The sequence below is a fragment of the Phyllostomus hastatus genome, unplaced genomic scaffold (genome assembly GCF_019186645.2).
Source record: "Phyllostomus hastatus isolate PE091 unplaced genomic scaffold, TTU_PhHast_1.1 phas_scaffold_501, whole genome shotgun sequence".
Lineage (NCBI taxonomy): Eukaryota > Metazoa > Chordata > Mammalia > Chiroptera > Phyllostomidae > Phyllostomus > Phyllostomus hastatus.
In genome coordinates, this window is record NW_025334033.1 from 15,506,207 (window position 1) to 15,525,240 (window position 19,034).

At 40.0% G+C, this 19,034-nt stretch overlaps 1 protein-coding gene across 1 annotated transcript in view; it reads right to left on the bottom strand.

Annotated features, from left to right (window-relative positions):
- CEP152 (centrosomal protein 152) overlaps positions 1-19,034 on the bottom strand; it is a 90,733-nt gene that overhangs the window by 49,385 nt on the left and 22,314 nt on the right. The window contains exons 8-12 of the mRNA XM_045822934.1: positions 17,947-18,086; positions 13,334-13,534; positions 8,211-8,358; positions 6,229-6,320; positions 5,379-5,542 (exon numbers count right to left, since the gene is read on the bottom strand). Of these exons, the coding sequence (XP_045678890.1) occupies positions 5,379-5,542; positions 6,229-6,320; positions 8,211-8,358; positions 13,334-13,534; positions 17,947-18,086 (745 nt within the window). The remainder of the gene's footprint in view (positions 1-5,378; positions 5,543-6,228; positions 6,321-8,210; positions 8,359-13,333; positions 13,535-17,946; positions 18,087-19,034) is intronic.

A 19,034-nucleotide genomic window follows, 5' to 3' on the forward strand; every position in this document is an offset into this window, starting at 1 on the left:
ATGTAACAACATTTACCAAAATCTAAAGATTTCAGAATGTATTAAGGCTCATTATAAAACAGTATACTCTTATTTTATCTCTTAGAAACATCAAAACAGATATGGAAATTATATACCAAAATGATATAAGTGGTTTTCTTTATGAGAGGAAAAGACTGTGGGTGCTTTTGATTTTGTTTTCTTAACCTATATTTTCTATTTTTTCCATAATAAAGGAAAAATTACTTTTGAAAGAAATATTGATAGTATGTATGCTTAATATAAAAACAGAACCTCATCCCTGTGATACTAACCACAAAACCCATGAGGAAAGCATAATTGTGGGATAAACATCAATTCCAGGGGCTACCTACAAAAGTTGACCAGTATGTCTCCAAACTGTCAAGGTCATCAAAAATGAGGAAATTCCAGAGGAACCTAAGGAAATATGGCTCCTAAATACATGATGTGATCCTGGAACAGGAAAAAGACATCAACTAAAATCCAAGACCATCTAAATCAATGATGGATATATTAATAATGATATTGTATCAATATTAGTTTGTAAAGTATAACAAATATACTGTGCTGATGTAGTCTTAATAGGGCAAAATGGGTACAGAGTACACAGGAACTCTGTACTATATTAATTTTTTTTGCAAATCTATAACTGTTCTAAAAAAGTAACATCTATTTCTTAAAAAAGAATAAACAGTATCTGATTTAAAATTTTTACTGTTTTCAGTTTCAGATGATTTTAAACAAAATATGAGAATATATGAGGCCTGTCTGGAAAAAGTTGAGCCATTGTCAACCTAACAAGAACGGTTTGCACGAAATCACTGTAACCTGGCAGCCAAGGAGAGTCAACTGGAATGCACACATGTGAACAACGACAACTTCACTGTACTGATCAGTGGAGGCAATAGACGCCATTGATTCAGCCTGTGTACTGTGTGGCCATCACATTCAAAATGACTGAGCAAAAAGAGCAACGAATCTCATCAAATTTTGTGTTAAGCTTGACCATTCCTCCATGGAAACTATTCGGATGACTCAGAAGGCTTTCAGGGGTGATACAATGAGTGCAATGCAAATAAAAATGTGCCACAAATGCTTCAAAGATGGTCGAGAATCTGTTGAAAGTGATCCATGTTCTGGAAGGCCTGCAACAAGCAGACCACCTGAGAATGTTGAATGCATACAGTTGCAATCAACAAAGATCAGCAACTCACAGTGCGAGAACTAGAAGTTGATGTGGGGAGTCCCAAAACTACTGTGTCCAAGATTTTGATGCAGGATCTTGGCATGAAATGTGTCATGGCAAAACTCATTCTAACACTTCTACTACCAGAGCAGAAGGGACATCATGCTACAGTTGCTAATGACTTGATCAATCCACTGCCAATGGACCACATTTCCTCAAGAAGATCATAACTTTGAAGGGGACTGAGGTGTCATTGTCCTTTGTACTATGTACAATGTTGCTTGTATCTTGTATCTTCTTCAATAAATGTCTCCATTTTTCATATTACATGGCTGAATACTTTCTGGACAGACCTCATATATATACTGTGTATACATATACACACATACAGAGAGCAAGAATGTAGAATACACGATGATCATTTTAGTATTATAAAAGGTGCTCCTTCCAATATGCTACATTAAACCACTTATCTTTATATATAAATATAAGAATATAAATATAAGAAATATGTTGGGAGAAAGTTGGGACAACTGTAACTCGAACAATAAAAAAAGAGAAAAAAGAAACAGAAAATAGAAAATATATTACAGTGCCTCTTCCCATGCTGTGAGGCACAGTGAACTAACTTGAAGCAGCACACTCATTTTGCCCAGTTAACAAATTACGCACTCCTCATTTCTTTTCTTACTGAATGCTGACCACTGAAATAGCATATCATGTACTCCTAGAGGGAGCCAAGTCAGAGAGCAGAAAAAGTGCTTGCTAAAATAATTTTCTCTTCTTTCTCAAGAGGGAAAAAGTCAGTGGTGGTGACCAGTCCTGCACAGCGCTCACTCCAGAGCCCTGTGGAAGTTGGTTCCCCTGAGTCCAAATAAACTGTAGTCCTTTATGAAGCCTGCTGAGAAGACCAAAGGGAATAGGCATTCCACTTGTTAAATGTTTATTATTTGAGCTTCGCAGCCAACTATAATAAGGAAGAGGGGAAGCTGTCTGCGAACTGCATGCAGATTTAGTTACTCAAATTCCACAAATGTGAAATAGAACGCTGAAGCTAAACCCTTCAAATTCACTAGGCGGTAGCTTGAGGGAGGTAGTAGTTGGGAATATAAGCTTGGAGCCACTGATAATGGGTCAGTGATCTGAAAGCAGCTCAAGTCCACGAAGAACTAAAATTCTCGACACTAGGAAAACTGTAGCTTCCTCTTGTTCTAAGAATCACAGTTCAGCAGAGGAAAAGGTACAAATCTCTCTCATATCTCCTCTCACTCTGACTTAAGAATAAATATTTTTACTTTTTCCTCAAAACTGAATTCTTATCTGTTAAACTGCTGCTGGTGGGTGGGATGACTATAAACTCAGCCTTTCTTCACATATCCTGTGTTTCATTGAATTCCTTCTCCCTGAGCCTCAATGATGGCCCACTATGTTTTAGTTATTCTCCACTTTCCCAGTTGACCACGGCTGGCACTCCTTTCACTACAACAGTGATGTGATGCCTCAGGTTTACTGTCTATGGGAATGGGCTTTAACTTACGATAGGATTTGGGCTATAGGGACTAATTAAATACAAAGGGCAAGGGCAGAATACATTTTGGTAGACATCATGATGAAGTCAGTCTACTTGAAAAGATATATATACACATATTACTATCATTTACCTAATTCCCAAGCTAATTATGGCACAAATTAAAATAAAATAGCATATTGGAAAGAATCTTTTTTGGCATGAATCTTTTCTGGCATTTATTTTAATCCTCTAAAATAAAACACATAAAGAATGACGTCTTAAGGCCAAAAGGTTTGACTGTCACATGAATATGAAACAACAGGTTTACATGACAGTTACATGTTGGATTCAAGTACTGGCTCTGCTGATAATGGTCTGTCCTCCTGAGCAGAAGAGTTTAGCTCTCTGAGCTCTGGTTTTTCCAATTCTAATATGATGATAATGGGTCTGATGCTTTTGTCAAGGTGGAGATGAGGATCAAGAACTTTTTATAAAGTGTGTGTTGAGTTGAAACTGGATTAATATAAAATCTGATTGATGATATGTTTTAATGAATCATCTCTTAAATAATAATAGAATAGCTACCATCTACTGAAACATATTACATAAGGCCCTTTATTCATTATTCATTATCTACTCATTATTCATTACCATTCATATTCATTATCTATTTTAATCTTCACTTTCACCCCCAAGGTATATGCTATAATCCACTTAATAGAAAAAGCCTGCAAAGAAAACAGGCTCAGAAAAGTCAAGAAACCTGCCCAAGATCATAAAGCTCCTAATAAATGGCAAAACTATGATTCAAAACAAAACCTGGATCTGAAGCCCAAGCTCCTTTCATTTGCCCAGTAGAGGTAATCTGGCATTAACAGGAAATGAGGTGTTCACAGTAGTCAATTTTCCAGATGACATTTTTAACTTTAAAATTTTATATAAATCTAAAAAATTCATATAACACCTACATCCTCTTTCACGTTCATTAACTAACCAAGCTGAAGGCTTTCTTGGACGGCTTGGTGAGTGTGGGCTGTGATGTGTTCCTCCAGTTCTCCCCTGGCGAAAAGGCCGAGCAGCCTGGCTGCACCGTGGCAGCCCCCGCCCAGTCCCCGCCCCAGCTACCCTTCCATCAGTCAGGGAGCCAGATAATGCTCGGGGCGCAAACAAATCCAAGTCAATATGGCCTGACGGTGACTCCCACTAAACAGACCACACGGTTTAGTTCTGCTCGCTTTTCTGCTTCGCTTTCTTCCAGATTGTCGCTGTGGTCTTTGGAGGTGATGGTCCCTAAGACTGACCTCCGGACAACTGGAGCCTTACTAAACTAACATCTTGTTTCACAGTGTAACCCAATAACTTAAGTTTTCAATGTAATGAATCTCATCCTACAGTTCTGAAAACGGAATCCAGTAGTAAACTGCGTAAGTTCCAAAACACTGTAAAGCAAACCCTTCAGGGCATTTCTATACTTGTATTTAGCTTCACAATGCCTGAAACACAACAGGTAGTAAACACTCTCACTAAACAATAATGTGGTAAACTCAGCCTTGAACTAGAAACCAGATGGGGCTGGTATGAGCCAAATGCATTCAAGAAAGGTTTCCCTTAGTCTGAATGCAATCTCTTCCAAACAGCCATGCCTCGCCTTATCCCAGACCAGCAGAGGGAAGGATAAACACCCCTTTGTACACCAAGCACAACATTAACACAGAGTACTTAGCTGCTTACAGGTGTATCTTCCTCTCCCCCACCAGACAAATCGTAAACCAGCTTTGGGAAGGGTATGTCCATCTACTCCACTCTGCTCCCAGAGCCTTGCATCACACCTTCCAAAGAGCAAGTGCTTCAAAAATGTACATCTTCTCCTCCATTCATCTTTTAAGTGTTTAATGATTTCCTAAATATACTCTTTGCTCTACTACCACCACTTCCTCCCCCATCAGTCCCTGGGAGGGACGGCAAGACTTTAATCCCTTCTATAAGATTGCTAAAATATCTGTGTTAAGCAGTAGCATAAAAGACAATCCCTATTTTTTAAAGATGTTTATTTATTTTTAGAAAGAGGGGTAGGGAGGGAGAGATAGAGAAACATTGATGTGTAAGAGAAGTACCAGCTGGTTGCCTCTCACATGGCTCAACCTAGGACCTGACTCACAACCCAGACATGTGCCCTGGGAGTCGAACCAGCGAGTCTTCACCTTGCGGGATGACGCCCAACGCACTGAGCCACACCAGCCAGGGCCAAAATCCTTATTTTAAAAGTAAGGCCATGGTAAGATTCCTACAGAATATCAATGCTTATTTTTTTCACATACCACTGATAAATGTCAGGTACCTGCTTTCAACACAGAATATTAATAAAAAAATGTTTCACCTTAATAGTAAAACAGATACATGATCTCTTCTATAGAAGTTACTTTCTATGTTTTAGCTAAATTAATTTTAGCTACCTTACTAAAACTGATGTGCCCACTGGTGTTGAAGCGGGTACAATATCGATCCTTGAGGCTGCTGTTCATTTTGATCTCAGACATTCACACTTCATGAGGAGTTACTAACACACATGGCCCACATTCCAGAACCCCCGTCAGCTCGCCTCATGCCTGGTGCCCCTTGTTTACCGAGCATCCCAAGTTTTATTACTGTGGGCTCTTCTACAGTAAACTGTTTTCTCAATACCTCTGAACTTTGTATTTTTTCCAGTTGACTTTTTTAATACCCAAATCCACGTATGATTCAGTGAGTTCTGTATTTAATTCTCCTTCTGAGTCACTTGGAAGTATTCCTAGTTTTGCAGCAGATTCATAGAGAGAAATTTCATCTCTTAGTTCTGTTAATTCTTCCTAAAACACAAAATTATTCAAAGTTACTTTCATCATTTTCCTATGAAAAGGAATCATTCTATCTATGCTTCACATAACGCTTCTTCAAATACGTTTTAGCACATGTTAAAAATAACTTTGTAAAGACCAGCATGAATCAGGTTTTCCAGTAGACTGAATGAACGAATGAATAAATGAATGAGAGAGCAAATGCAAGTAGTTTCTCTCACATCTCCCTCACTCACATTTTGTCCTCCATGAAAAGTGTCCCTTGAGCTGGGAAACTGGTGGCAGCACTTTTTGGCTCCGTAGAGAAGACAGAGTAGACTGGTTTTCCAACATGCTGCACTTTATATCCTGCCAGTGGTAAAAAGGCAAAATCCCTCCTTCCAGTGGCGCCAACACTGGACCTCTTCCTCCAGTACTTTCCTTTTCCTCCAGCAGAAAATCTAAGTAGCACTGGAGGAGGATGCGATAGGACCGCAGCCACACCGTAGGTTTCCCACACCTGTGTGTAACCTTATCTCTGGGACACACCCACAGGCAGACCTGGGCTTGACTACCCAGCTGTGTGGGAGAGATTGTGAGCAACTCTCATGGGCTGCTTTGGAGATGGTCCAACCCCCTTTTTTATACAGAGAAATCCAGGGTTCATCAAGGTGATATAATTCAGTTACCCAAATTCTCCTCCAGGGGGCATCACTCACCTGCAAAGTCTTGTTCATGTTTTCACTCATAGCACGAGCCTTTTGTGCTTGCTGCAGCTGTAGCCGCAGCTGAGCCACCTCCTGTACTGAGCCTATGGGGGAAAGAGTCATAGAATACACCAATGTAAATGGCTAAAGCACGGATAATGTACAGAAGACACAAATCCACTGAGACAACAGAAGGTAGAATTCTGCATTATTTCCTTTTTATTATCTTTTCAGGAGCACAAAGAAATAGCCAGTGGGACCCAGAGGGCATAGGTCTGGCCCACACATTTCCAGGGTTTAATATGGCTCCCCATAGGTCCTTGGGAAGTTGAACCAAATCGTTACAGTGACCTTGCTATGAACCAAATCGGCCACGCCTACAGACCTGAACACTCCAGAAGTCCTTTAACAGGGGCATAACATTCCAACTCATAGAAAGCCAAAGCAAAATTTCTTCAGAACCCATTTCCACCCTCTAATAAGAAAACTACATCTTGTTGCCCTTAGCTTCTTTCTAAATGCTTTTATTTCCACCACCCTGACCTCCATGTGAAAGAAGCCTATTAGGATTATGCTTCTGAAACTTTAGTAACCAAGGGAAGTTCCCATTTAATTCTTTTCTTTGTTTATTTCTTTTATCTTTTTTTTGAGAGGGTTCCCATTTAAAAGGGACTTTATTGGGTTTCCTCAAAAGAAAATGAGCATCTGGGAAATGCTTACGCAAAGTAATGATGGCATATTATGCAACTGAAGAAAATCATATTTTCAAAGCCTTTAATGGCAAGGGAAACAAAGGAATACAAAACCAAACAGGGAGGGGGCACCTGTGTAGAGCGTGGTCCAAATTTTGCCCCCAGCGAAGCATACGGACACCTATTTAGACAGTCTTTGATGTTAGCACTTTCAACTTTTGAATAACCCACTCTTACACTGTACCAACAGTCAGAACTGATTTAATATGCCAAAGCACGGCTCTCATAACCAGTGAGTAAATAGCCATCGAGCCATTTGCACAGTGTGAGCTGCTCACCAGTAAACAGTGCTGTGTTTTCTGTATGGTCGTGCTTGTGTATACATTTGGTTATTTTATTGTCTTCTATTCTAATATCATTTAATAAAAATTAATAGGAAATAAAAGTACTGCTGAAATTAGTAAGAAACACTTTCTCAGACTTAACACCATGGAGACCACAGGAGAAAGCTTAAGCAGGACAAAAACTGTAACTCACTGGCTTCAATTGACCAGGTAGGTGCCTACTCCATTGTGAGAGGGGAAAAAAATTATAGAAGTTAACCAAAATGAGGGAACTATATGATCAAAGATCAATTCCAAAAATATAACGGGATTTCATATCATTTTTAGCTTTCAGAGACAAAATCTACCTTATCACGTATATTTTATTATTCAATTTTTGAACATTCCGCTTTGGTATATTTTCAAAAGCAGGAAATTATCTGTGCGTGTGCATTCCTTTCACTTAAAATACATTCAAATGCTAACAACAGTTACATCTGTGCAGTAGAATTATTGGCTATTTTTATTTTTTTAAAGGTTTTTTTAACCCTCACAGATATGTTTATTGATTTGAGAGAGACAGAGAGGCAGAGAGTGAGAGAGACATCAATCAGCTGGCTTTTGTACACACCTGACCAGGGATCGAAACCACAACCGAGGCATGAGCTCTGGCCGAGGACTGAACCTGCATCTTTTTTTGTGGTGTGCAAGACAATGCTCCAACCAACTGAGCCACCCAACCAGGGCAAGCAGAATTATCAGTTATTTTTATTTTCTACTTTATGCTTGCCTGAATTTTCCAAATTATCTAATGAATGTGCACTATACCTTACACATATATGCATAACAATGTTGAAAAAATTGTCACCCATGATTTTGCTATTTTTTCTTGATTTTTATAATTCAAGGATCCTACTGTGTTCTCTCTGCATCATATACCGGCCTCCCTGGGGACACAGTCGCGCGCCCAGACGCCCACCTGAGTGCAACAAGCTGGCACACTGCCTCTGACTCTCCTCCAGGCTTCTCGTCAGTCTGTTGATGGTCTCGGTCTTCTCTAGTTTGGTTGCTTCCTGATTCCTTTCCAGTTGTTTCACCTTATCTTCCAAATGACAGCAAATGTCTTCCTAAACAGAAAGAGTGTTCAAGAGTCATTTTCATGACCAGTTGTTAAACATCAAACTAACAAGTATCACACATAATTGGGTTTTACATCAAATATGAAATCTCCACATGGCAGCACCCCGTCTCCTACTGGCGAAGTGCACGAGACTGGGAGTCAGGCAGACAAAGTCGCGTGATCTCGGGCAACTCATCAACTTCTCGGTTTTTTCTCTTGTAATTACAAAATAAAGGTTGAATTTCATGATTTCTAAAGTTCCTTTCTGCGATACATTTACAAGACACTGCTGTTCTAAAATTACATCCTATTCAAGCCAAAGGAAATGTATTGCATTGCTACCTGCAGTTCACACTGCTGGTGTGAGTGTGCGTACACATATGCAGGCAGACCACGCTGACTCTGAGCCATGGGTGGCCTCTGTCTCCCAGCACAGCGAGGACACAGATAAACACACGCAAACTCACTTGACTCTGAACATCCAAAAGATCGTTCTATTCTGAGCAGCCAAAAATAACCTCTCCCTCTTCTGAACACCTTTTAAACTTGATTTGTTTCTCTCATGTTTTCCTTTCTACCTCTTACATGTCTCATTTCTCTTAACAGCCTCCTTGCAGGTGCCTCTGTGGTGCCTTACACATAGTGTGGGCTACAAAAAGATGCTGAAAGCTAAGTATGTGTGTGCGCACGGGAATGCACGCAGGCATGGGTGTAACTGTATGGGGATACCCAGAAAATACAGAGCATGTAATAATGTATTCAAGTTTCTTCAAAAAAAAATGTACATGGGAAGCTGTGAGTCACGGGAGGGCCAAGCCCACGTAGAAGAAATCATCACCTCTTGCTTACAAAAGGCTTCGCAGGCTGATTCCAGGCCAAAGGAGCATGAGAGGGGCAGCGGAGTAAATTAAGGTATTAACAATTGGTTAAAGTTACCTGGAAAAGCCTGACGAAGTAAGTAGAAGAGGAATATCAAGAAAGGGTTTTGAAGCAGAAAGAAAGTGTTTGGCACCAGATCCACAGGACAACCTAAAGCCCAGTAAAGCCTTAAAGACACCAACCCCAAGAACAATAAGGATGGTGACAGTGTTCTTAGGCAAAGAAAAGAGATTCTGAAGTCTGTTTCAGCTTAAAAATTTGTGTGAATTTTGTATTCTACTTCATAATGTAGCTATGTTTGCTTTAATTTTTTCTACCGAATTTTTGAACAAAATAAAGCTGCTGGAAACTGGTCCATGTTTATTCAACACTGTAAACCTCTTGGCACACTGCTGCTGATTCCTGGGCCAGCGTGAGAAGCATGGTCCTAAAGCGCCGGAGTAGCACAGCAAACACAATGAACGAGCTCATATTAATAATGACAGTGTGAGCGCGTGTGCAGGAAGGGGTGGGGAGACAGCTAACAGTTACATGCTAGGGAGGTCATGAGAGATTTTACAAGAGACTGCAAACTGATTTTTTAAAAAAAGGTAGATATGAAATACATGGTAAACAAAAGGCAGGCCGTGGCAATAATTTGACAATGTGCAGCAATCAATTAAACCATGCTTTTTTCTGTTGACAAGTTCAAGAAAACAGATTATACTCATAAAACTGTAATTTAAACACACATACATACAAATAAAACAAAATGAATGGTTCCATCTTTTCCATGATTAGCTTGAGAAATGAGAACACTCAATTCAAGACAAATGCAGACAGACATCCTTTAAGACTGAAAAAGAGAAGTGTCGTAATAAAAAAGAATGACAGCTGGATCCACGGAAGCAGATAAAAGTGAATAGATCTCCAGGGCACACACGTACACAGAGAGTCCCTTAGCCAACACCATGTGTTTACAGTTGAGCCTTTAATGATAACATTAAAAGAAAGGTAGGAAATAAATCAGGTGAAGGTCTTGACATAGGAACCCAAGTCCATGACTTCAACAAAAGCTACAGGTTTCAAGATGACCAGAGTGAAAACAGGTTTCATACCACCAAGGAGAAAATTAGAGATCTTCCCACGACACTTCTACAAACAGGAGGCGCGGTTTGGAGTGACAACCAGAGATCTTAGAACACGACACCTCTGTGAATTAGAGAGACAGAAGGCAGTTTGCTACTAGAGAGTTCTGTCACCAAAGGAACACTACGAGCTCCAAGAGGCTCATTTATTCTCATCTTCTCCATCACACTGCGAAATCTAAAACTCAGCCAAAGTAAAAAGAATTGTTATAATGTGTTGTATGTGCAATCCTTTCTATCCAGAAAAGCTGATGCTGGCTGAAGGAAAACACTAAATTCATAATTAATTTTACAAGCCATATACTTCTCAAAATATACTAAAGAGACATTCAAAATAAAAAAATAAAAAACTCTAACTGTATCATGGGTTGCTAAACTAGGCAATCCTGGCGTTGAACTCTGTCCATCAAAATATAATTAAATATACATAAGCCTGTTTACATCCTCATGCTTAGCTGTTGGTCAATGGAGGTTTGCTCCACACATGAAATAATATAATCAGTCTACAACTGTAGTCCTTTCCCACCAAGAATGTGTTTTTCATAAAGCAGTAATTGTCAACCTTCTGCAAGGGAAGGTATGAACTTCTTAAAAAATCTGAATAAGCTCAAGTCATCTCAAAAAGACTGCATATACACAAACCCCCTCCAAAAATCATATCCAGTTTCACAGGATTCATCAATTCCCTGGAGCCTAGCCATGAACTGCCTTAGAAGATGCCAGGCTAGGGAACTTTCTAACTAGGAAAACCTACCCTGTGTGAGCATCTGCTCTGTTCACACTATGAATGTAAAACACATAGTCCATGGCTACAGAGTCGTGTGTGAGTCCATGAGAGTCGCTCAGAACCTAGACCCTGGTGAACGTATTCAAGTTCATCTACTGAATTCTCCAGTTACTTTTACCTCACTACTCCTTTCCAAGACTTGTTTTACTTTTCTTTGTAATCTGCTGAATAGAATGTCGTGGGAAAACATTTACCCCAAAGGGAAATAATTGACACCTCCCTCTTTAATAACTTTTATAAAGAAAAAGAGGGGTAAAACATGGAATGTATATATAGTTACCAATTATGTAAGAAAATCTAAATCAACCTTCTCTGTGTAGAACACACTCATGCATTTTTCAGATTACAGGCAGACATCTCCCTAGCTCCTGGTTGATTCTCGCAGCACGGCTAGAATCAGGAATCTCAGTTTCAATTCTGATATAATATGGGTTGACCTTTCACTCGAAATGCTACTGAGGAAAATGATAGCAAACAGACAGCACAAAGGGACACAGCTAGAAACACTTCCAGAAAGAAAAAAACTACAAACACTTTAGAACAAGCACTCTGCAAAGCAGTTATGCAAATACATGTGGAGGACTACGTCAGTGCTAGGCTCTGTTTAAAAAAAAAAAAGAATAGAAAAGAAACCCACCACAGAATATAAAAGTGGAAAAAAGACCGTAATCGACACCTTCAGTTTATAGTCGGAAGCCCAATCAAGACTTCGTTCTGTGTTCCAGTCTAGCTCTTTCTACTGAAGGGGGCGGAGTGGGGGTGCTGAGTACACTAGGAACTCCTCCCAGCCCTCCGTGTAATTGTGTCTAAGTCAGCCGAGAGTGGAGAGACCCAGGAGTAACCCAGGATGGAAAAACCACCAGACTCCACCCTCTCGTCATCCACGGAGGACGAATCTCCAAGCCTAACTTTAACACTATCACCCAAACATAGACAAAGTTAGTAAAACTGTATCTCAAATTTCATCTAAATATTATGTAAAGTACACTTTCAACAGTTCGGCATGGCCTTTGTCTTTCCCCAGTCCTATATATATTCCATGCTGAGCAAATTCACAATAATTTTCTATATAAAGAGAATAAAAACACTTTAGGAAAATAAAGCTAATAAAAACTCATATAAGTACACATAAAAATAAAATAACAGAGTACACAATCATTATTGCCAATAATGCATCTTATATAGCTCTACCTAAATAATGGAAAAACTCAAGAGTCAGCTGTATAAATAAGAAATAAGAACACAAATCAAGATGAATTTTAAGTGTAGTGGAATTTCCCACACCCTCACGTCTTACTCTTCTTCTTCCATTTGTTTGGGTTAAGTTAATTCTGAAATTACATTAAGAAAACTGCACTCTGAAATCTTATTCGTTAGAATGATTACCTGAAGCTTTGGAGCACAGCGAACCCACCCCGACTCACTGTCAACTTACACTATTTTATTCCCTTTGGGGCAAAAACAATAAAAACTAGCCCTGGCTGGCGTAGTTCAGTGGATTGAGCACGGGCTGGGAACCAAAGTGTCCCAGGTTCGATTCCCAGCCAGGGTACATGCCTGGGTTGCAGGCCATAGCCCCCAGCAACCGCACATTGATGTTTCTCTCTCTATCTCTATCTCCCTCCCTTCCCTCTAAAAATAAATAAATAAAATCTTAAAAAAAAAAACAAAAAACAATAAAAACTGTGAAATATGCTCAAGTTTCAAACCTCACCAATTTTAGATCAGACTGCCTCCCCTATTTTATTATACTATTCTCAAAAGGAACTTCTCTCAAGAACCAGTTCTAGACAAGCCTTAATGAAGGTTTCTTACCAAATGCTGGGAGACCCAAGAAAGGTTTTCCAGTGGTTAAGCTCCCAGACCAACCTCAAGTTCACCCCATCTCCCAAAACACTCATTCCTTTCAGTCTGGATTTATTCTGGGACAATATCAGCAATTTGTAAAAATATTCAACAAGGAAACGACTAGTAGTGTGAGAACATACTACAAGAGGAGGGATTTCCAAAATTATGCCTGATTCAGGATGTATTCATAAAAAAAAAATCTTTGCCTTTAAAGTTTTACTTACAATTGAAAACCTACTGCAAACATCCAAAATTTCTATATGGAGAACCACAAAATGTCAGTTACAAGAAATAACCAGCTTACTTAATGATGATAGCTGCTCGTTTGAAATCATCCTGACCTGTTCCTTAAGAGCAGTCACCGTAGCATCCAACTTCTCCTGCAAGGACGACACCTGCTCTTCGTACTTCTTGGTGAGGCCCATCACGACGCTCTCGTGCTGCTCCCGGGCTCGCTGGAGGGACTCAGACCGGTGAAGGTCCAGCAGCTGCTGCTTCAGGCTCTCCAGAGCCATTTCCGTGGTTCTGGACTTCTTAATCATCTAGTAGGAAGATACAGGATTATCCATGTTTACAGTATTTTGACTCTGTGCTCTCTTTATGTACTTTAAAAATCAACCATGCTTTAGTGACAAAGAAAGGGTCTCCCCATGGTGGCTGTAGTTCCTTAAGACTTCCCTAACTGGGAGCTCCCCAGGCCCATGAGGCCCATGGTTGCTGCAAACATTATTCACTGAGAAAAAAAATCTGTAGTTAGCTGAGATGGCAATGTGGGTACCAGACCAGAGATGTGCAGCTACTACACTGGTCCAAGTGCTGTTTGCATTGCTCTGTGAGCCAAGTGTGGGGGTCAACCCAAATGTCAGGTCACAGAAAAATGGCAACTTGAAAGACTAATAAAACCTGTCAACAGTCACTTACTAAGAAGAAAGTTTTGAAAGGTATAATTGAACGGTTGCAAAATAATGGCACAGTAAACTAAAAACTGACTCCCCAAAGATGTCCATATCCTAATCCCCAAAACCTGTAAATATCTTATATTACATGGCACGAGAAAAATTGAAGATTGTGGACTGAATTTAAGTTGCTGAACAGATGACCTTAAACTAAAGAGATTATCCTGGATTACCCAGGTAGGCCCCATGTATCCACAATGGTGCTTAAATGAGGAAAACTGAGGCTTTACAAAAGTCAGAGCCAGACTTCTGGCTCCGAGGATGGAAATCGGCCATTAACCCTTTGCATGCAGCCTCTCAAAGCTGGAAAAGGAGAGAAAATGAATTCCCTCCCAGAGCTGCCAAAAAGCAGCGCAGCCCTGCTGACACCTTCGTTTTAACCCAGTGAGGTCCCTGTATTAGGCTTCCGACATCCAGAACTGTAACATAATAAATTTGTGTTGTTTTAAACCACTAAGTTTTGGGTAATTGTTAGAGCAACAACAGAAAACCAGAACACTTAGTGATTCTGTTAGTTTCTTTTATTCTTTTATTTATGCTACATTTTTTAAATCTAATAGTTTTATCAGTTTTCAAAAAATTTTAAATGCTAACAATCTACTGCAATATTGTGATTTCTAAGAAATATATATTTGGTCTCCATCCTAATTTTCTAAGTGTTCAGAGAGATTAAATGTGTCTTTTGTTATGTTACCCAGGTTGACTTTTCACCTAAGGATGCAGGCTGGATGCCAATGGAACCAACTATGTGCTTAGAGGACTGGAATTTACCGTCTCAACCCCTGACCTCCAGGGAGAAGAGAGGGGCTAAAGGCTGCATTAATTACCAGTGGCCAAAGATTTCATCAGCCATGTTATTCAGTGCACCTCCACAAAAACCCAAAAAGACAGGGTTCAGAGAGCCTCTGAGCTGGAGAACATGTGGAGATGCAGGGAGAGTGGCACTTGGAGAGGGCATGAAAGTCCACACCCTTTCCCCACACCTTGCCCTACGCATCTTTGCCATCTGGCTGTTCCTGTGTTATATCCTTTTACAATAAAGTGCTGACCTAGTAAGTAAAACATTTCTCTGGGCTCTATGAGCTCCTCCAGCAAATTAATGGGACCCAGGAGGGGGTCAAGGGAACCTCTGATTTATAACGAGTCAGTCAGAAGTATAGGTAAGAACCTCTGGTGACAACTGGCATCCGAGGTTGGTGCAGACAGTATAAGAACTGATGAATTCTTTGAAGCCTGGCTGGTGTCTGAGAATTGCTTGGTGTTGGTTTGGGGAGGAGAACAGGGGAGACTTGGGGGGAAAAAAAAACCATGAGCAGGGACTTGTTAATCAAATAGCAGTGTGCCATGGAAAGGTTTGTGCACATTCAAGTACATAAAGACAACAAACAGACTTGAGTGTGAGGAGAGCAAGAGATGAGATAGGCAGGGTCAGATGGTCCTCGTGATGCCATACCTCATGCCACAGGTAAAGCACGGCCACTGAGAAGCTTTAAGCAAGGATGAGCAGAACTGTGTTTTAGAAAGATTACTCATGTGGCCATAAGAGAGACTTTGGAGAAGAGTAAAAGAACAGAGTCTAGTAATAGATTTTTGCAATAGATGATAAAAACCCCAATTAGGGACTTAAGGGCAGCAATGAGGAGACTCAGCAGAACGTGGTGGATGAAGGGGAATGGGGAAGCCGAGGTCTCCTCCAGGTTTCCGGTGTGTAGATGACTGGGTGGAGGAGAGCACACTTCCTCCAAAGTAAAGGAAAGAACTGCAGGCTTAAGATGGGAAAAGGGATAAACTTCAAAGTTCTTCTACATTTAGTCCTACCATACAGAACATGAACTAAACTTTTCCTTTGTTTAAATTTTTTAAATATATTTGATTGATTATGCTATTACAGTTGTCTCATTTTCCCCCCTTTATTCCCCTCCCTCCTGCACCGCCCCCCACCCCAGTACTCACCCAATTAGTTAATGTCCATGGGTCATACAAGTTCTTTGGCTTCTCTATTTCCTATACTACTCTTGACCTCCCCCTGTCTATTCTGTACCTACCATTTATGCTTTAGTCCCTGTACCTTTTCCCCCATTCTTCCCCCTCACCACTCATAACCCATCATGTAATCTCCATTTTTGTGATTCTGTTCCTGTTTTACTTGTTTGCTTAGTTTGTTTTGTTTGTTTTGTTTTTAGGTTCAGTGGTTGACAGTTGTGAGTTTGTTGTCATTTTACTGTTCATATGTTTGATCTTTTTCTTAGATAAGTTCCTTTAACATTTCATATAATAAGGTCTAGGTGATGATGAACTCCTTTAACTTGACCTTATCTGAGAAGCACTTTATCTGCCCTTCCATTCTAAATGATAGCTTTGCTGGACAGAGCAATCTTAGATGTAGGTCCTTGTCTTTCATGACTTTGAATACTTCCTTCCAGCTCCTTCTTGCCTGTAAGGTTTCTTTTAAGAAATCAACTAGAAAGTCTTATGGGAACTCCTTAGAGGTAACTGTTTCCTTTTCTCTTGCTGCTTTTAAGATTCTTTCCTTATCTTTAATCTTGGGTAATGTAATTATGATGTGCCTTCGTGTGTGCTTCCTTGGGTCCAACTTCTTTGGGACTCTCTGAGCTTCCTGGACATCCTGGAAGTCTATTTCCTTTGCCAGATTGGGGAAGTTCTCTTTTGTGATTTTTTCAAATAAGCTTTCAATTTCTTGCCCTTCCTCTTCTTCTGGCACCCTGATGATTAAGATGTTGGAACGTTATAGTTGTCCAAGAGGTTCCTAAGCCTCTCCTCAACTTTTTGAATTGTTTCTTCATTCAGTTCTTGTTGGTTGATTATTTCTTCCTTCTGCTCTAAGCTGCTGACTTGAGTCCCTGTTTCCTTCCCTTCACTGTTGGTTCCCTGCATATTTTCCTTTACTTCACTTTGTGTAACCTTCACTTCTTCTATTTTGTGACCATACTCAACCATTTCTGTGAGCATCCTGATTAACAGTGTTTTGAACTCTGCATCTGATAGGTTGGCTATCTCTTCATCACTTAGTTCTATTTTTGGAACTTTGATATGTTCTTTCATTTGGGCCATATTTCTTTGTCTTGGTGCACCTGTTAAGTAGTAAGGGGCAGAGCCTAAGGTATTCACCATAGTGGGGCCACTCACATGGCTGTGTGGTGGCACTGTATATGGGGGAGGGGTCCTAGAGGGAGCAATGCTGCTTGCTCAGCTCTCAGTTGGCTTTCAGTCACTTTCCCTGCTACCCACAAGCAAATTGGGCCCTTCTGGTGCTGATTCCTGGGTGTGTGGGTGTGTGCATGTTCTAGGACCCTGTGGGTCTCTTCCATGAACTCTCCTCTGAAGCTGGGAGTTTCTCCCACTGTCACAACCCCTACACATTTTTTCAGCCAGAGGTTTTGAGGCTTTAGTTTCCTGCACTGGAACCCTGGGTTGTATAGTTGGTCTTGCTCCCCATTTTATCCACACACAAATGTGGGACCATATGGTCCTCAACCATGGCTTCACCCAGGCTGCCCATCTCCACCCCTCCTACCAACCTGGATGACTATTTCCTCTTTAACTCCTTGGTTACCACACAGTTTGATTTTCTGGCAGTTTTGGTTATTTTTTGGTTTTAAACTTGTTGTCCTTCTTTTGGCTGTGCGAGGAGGCAAAGTGTATCTATCTATGCCTCCATTTTGGCTGGAAGTCCTAACCTTTTCATTTATGGTAAAAAGTAAGTAATTTTTTAGCATAAATAATTAAGATAAAATATTTACCACCCAGGCCAGGTGGCTCAGTTATTTGAAGCATCATCCCATACACCAAAAGGTTGCGGGTTCTATCCTCAATCATGTCACGTACCTAGGTTTCGGGTTCTATCCCCGGTCCGGATGCATGTGGTGGGGGGCGACTGATGAATGTTCCTCTCTCTCTCACTCCCCTCTCCCCCTCCCTCCCTTCCTCTCTCTCTGAAAATAAATATATCCTCAGGTGAGAAGTTTTTTAAAATTTACCTGTTCTTCATTGACTTTTAATGCTTGTATTTGGGTCTCCAATACTTTTATTTGTGCTTCAAGTTGTATCTCTCTTTCTTTTCCATTCTGAAAGAGTTTCTGTGATTCTCGAAGGCTGAGAGTCAAACCATCCTTCTCATCTGGAACATTAAAAATGTACATATAAATAATTTGTCAGTGTAAAGGAACCCCAATTGTCATAGTCTCTATTGATTATCAGATCTATATTACATATAAATGTTGATTCATTCCATTTAATTCAGATAATGAATTTTAGTTGATTTAGAGAAAACTTGAAAAGATCCAAAAAAGAATGCACGAGTGCCACAAAAGAAATTTTGAGAACTAGGACCACGGCCTTCAAAAATCTCACTGTATCCCTTTGGGGACAAAGACTTCCTAACAGTGATTTCGGCATCTGTTTACTTGAGAAGCTACAGATATGTGACAATCCCTAATCAAAAAAGAAATCTGAGGAGTAACTATTTTTATACTTACTCGCAGTGAACTCTTAAATTCACTTAAGCTTAAATTCCTCTTGCATACTTTTTACATGATAACCCACAAGTTCTTCTTCTCTTGAAATAAATTTTATGAGCATTACAGAAAGAGAGCTTTTATCCCTATCAATTAAGTCTGAAGTGAGCTGGAGTTCAGTCTATAAGTGAAAGTTCAGCATTGAATAAAACTACAAAAAGCACGAAGAGTCAGCAAATATCATTTGAATCTGTACTTTCTCTGTGTGCTTCTCCCATGTATGGCTCCATTTTCTCCTTGGCAACCCTAAAGGAGTTCCGGATCACTAACTCTTACTTGGATTAAAACATTATGCTAATCTGTAGACTCAGAAAAGGTCTTGCAAACTAAACTCAAGTCTCTCTGGGAATTGTAATACTTCATCCAAAATAAATTAATCAACAACTTTTTACGACAGAATGCTATCAGCACAGTTAAATTATGTGCATTTATTCAAAAAGCCTAACAGAAAGAAGAAAGAAAAGGAGAAAGTAAGGACCTCAAAGTAGTATGTCCTGGAGAGAGGTAGTCCCACAAGGAAGGTGTCAAAAATCCTGGGTTTGGTTTCCTTC